Source organism: Leiobunum rupestre, chromosome 7, assembly GCF_980474605.1.
Source record: "Leiobunum rupestre chromosome 7, qqLeiRupe1.1.hap1, whole genome shotgun sequence".
In the NCBI taxonomy this organism is placed as follows: domain Eukaryota; kingdom Metazoa; phylum Arthropoda; class Arachnida; order Opiliones; family Sclerosomatidae; genus Leiobunum; species Leiobunum rupestre.
The window spans coordinates 24,363,666-24,366,629 of NC_143390.1; the positions used below are offsets into that span (position 1 = coordinate 24,363,666).

At 41.3% G+C, this 2,964-nt stretch overlaps 1 protein-coding gene across 1 annotated transcript; it reads right to left on the reverse strand.

Moving 5' to 3' along the window:
* Positions 1–984: 984 nt before the first annotated feature.
* On the reverse strand, positions 985–1,904 carry LOC149935277 (uncharacterized). The gene is made up of 4 exons (XM_090154614.1): positions 1,874–1,904; positions 1,736–1,810; positions 1,584–1,676; positions 985–1,514 (listed from the first exon to the last, which is right to left on the reverse strand). Exons 1-4 carry the CDS (start codon positions 1,900–1,902, stop codon positions 1,127–1,129), a joined length of 585 nt encoding a protein of 194 aa, XP_090010740.1. The 5' UTR covers positions 1,903–1,904; the 3' UTR covers positions 985–1,126.
* Between the last annotated feature and the right edge of the window lie 1,060 nt (positions 1,905–2,964).

Below are 2,964 nucleotides of genomic sequence, written 5' to 3' on the forward strand. Positions count from 1 at the left end.
TCTATGATGCCAACCGCGCCCAATGGAGGGTTGACAGGCCGCGGTAGACTAAAGAAATATTTTTTCATTATTATTATTATTATTATTATTTTAGATTAACTAAATTTCTTCTTACACATCGATGATGCCCAATGGAGGGTTGACAGGCGCTAGTGATAAAAGATACTTAAAAAAATATCGCGATATCGTTTAGGAAAACAAAAAACTTACGGCGGGGCGACAGGTCGTCCACGCGCGCGCCCGTACCTCGCTATCCCGCGATGTGATGGGCCCCCCGTGGGACTATGGAATTTCATATTTTTTAAAAAGAATTGTAAAAAAAACCAAATTAGACCAAATGCGACTCACGCTTCTGCCGGAATTGCGACGGGGGCAATAGATTGCCCACGCTCCAGCCAGTACCTGACTATCCCCCCCCCCGCGTAATCGACCTCCAGCGGGGCTATGGTATTTCATTTTTTTAAAAGAATTGTTAAAAAAATTAGACCAATTGGGGGAGGGGGGATAACATTTCCCCCTTCCCGATAAGATGATCGGTTTTCCTCGGGACTAACGAAAATCATATTTTTAAGAAATGTAAAATAAAAATAGACCAAATTTTAGCTTACATTGACTCTAGCGGAATCTCTCGCCGGTCGTTTTGAGATTGCATTTTGGAATGAAGCCAGATAATTCTAGCACTCACGGTCAAAAAAAAGACGAGAAGGATGACAATGAGAGAAGGGGGTCCCCGCTGGGGTTGAATCACCCACACCTGCAAGTAGAAACTGCCGCAAGCCAAACGGCGGGGGGACAATACCCGACTTTTTTCCATAGAAAGGAGTAAAATGGCGAAAATAAATGAAAAAAATAAGCTTACTGGGAATTTTTTAAAAGACGATTTTCGAAAAAACATTTTTTATTGAGAAAAATTTATAAGCAAAAATATAGGCCTACAAGAAAATATACAGTTAATAAATAAACGTTTTTTTAAATCCGGGGGTGGAAAAAGCACCGGGGAGGCGAAACTGGAGGTGAATTAAACTTACGAAGGCATAATAGGAGGAGAAGGAATGGCGACTTCGCGGTCGTTTAGGAAATTCGGGATAGGCGGTGGTACAATTAAGCTGATTTCGAAAAAAACATGTTAGAGCCCTAATTTATATCTGAAAATTATTATTTTAAAATACCCCATATCGGCAGCGAAGGCGGTGGCGGCAAAATCTCCGGTTATCACCGAGGTGATATGGGAAATTGCGGCGTTTTGGGCCGCCCAGGCATGCTCCACTACCACCTGAAAGTCAAGGGCCGTGGCTTGGAGAGAAGGCGAATCATTATGGTCAAGGGAAAAAAGTCGAAGAGAGTCCCCCATGTTACGGGCCGCGTGAAAGGCACCACGTAACACGGCGGCCAGGGAGATTAAAGAAGACACATAACGATGGTCGCCCTGAATAACAGCCGGGATAGCGAGGAGTACAGGCGGCGGTGAAAGAACCACCGGGGGCGGGGAAGGAGATGAAGGTGATGAAAGTGGGCTTTAGAAAAACAAGATTATTTAGGATATTTTTTAAAAAAGGGGTTAAAGATTTTAAAAAAAAACCTACTTGGGAGAAATTATCACCACATCCGGTGATGAAGGAAGGAGAAGGTTCTCGTTCCAATGAGAATAGCCTGGAACGGGGCTTGCAGGGGAATAACTAGGTAAAAAATATATATTTCAATAACGAAACGAAAATATATAAATATCAAAACTCACGAAATAGAGGTAAGAGCCTCCAGCTCTGCCCTAGAGGAGGAATCGGAGGAATCAGACGATAAAGACGCTTGACGGCTAGATAATATTTTTAAAATTTAGAATTAAATAATCAAGCGAAATAAAATTTGAAAAACTTACCAGCGTTTTAGGGAATTTCCAGAGGCCATGTTTTTTATTCTTGGACTTGTTCTGACTATCGGTAAATTCGCGAGGCTAGATATACCGGCTATTTTAAGGGGCGGGGTCGAAACCCGGGTGACCTCTAGGGGGGGGGTTAACCCCCTAAGGACTTTCATTGGACCCACGCGTATTTTACCGCTAGAGATTGTCACGAAATCTAGACAGTTTTCCTCACCAAATAAAAGCGCCTCCAAGTTATTTTAGACAACCGGGGAGTTTACGACTTAAGGTTAACTTTCAATAAAAGGAGGAATTTTTATAGCGGACGGGGAAAACAATACAAAGACAGAAATGTTACTTTTTTACAATGTGAAAAATCCGACGATTTTTATTTCTAAAGCGAGATTTTACGAATCAGAATAGCTATCGATGATTTTAGGGGAATAATACGAGCGGACCCTACTTCAAATTGTGATTAACGAGTGTGTTTTTCAAAAAAACCGTGGGAAATATTTTACCTGAATAATATTACGCCTTGGATAGACACGATTCATTTTTATCGCTTAAGTGTTTTCCACCCTCCCTACATGTCTGGAATACCATCCCCCGATGGGGAGGGGGCCTTAAAACCGAGACCATAAATATACCCGGGAACCGATTAAAAAGTTCCATTCGAAATTTTTACCCAAAAAATATGGAACTAAATTTCCTTAACGCACTGCGCGATTTTAAATCGGATATAAGACCGGTAAGCCTTAATTTCTTATAAAGGTTTTTTTTTCTATTTGACTTGGTTAACCCTTTGCCCTCACGAATTACCGCGCGTATTACCTAAATGTTTGAAAGATTTGGAATTGATACGCGTATTTATTGAACTTCTTGATTACCTTAAACTTATACCTCTAGCCCCGCGAAATTGCAATAATTTAAGATAATTGGAATCGTTAATCGATAATGTCCCATCCGAGATTAAAACCTCGACCTTCTTAGCTGAATGCGCGAAACAACGCGACGTAATAAATGAATTCGGGGAATATGATGACTTCGATTACATTTGGTCTAACCAATCAAACGATTCAGAGGCCACTCAACCACGCGAATTACCGGTT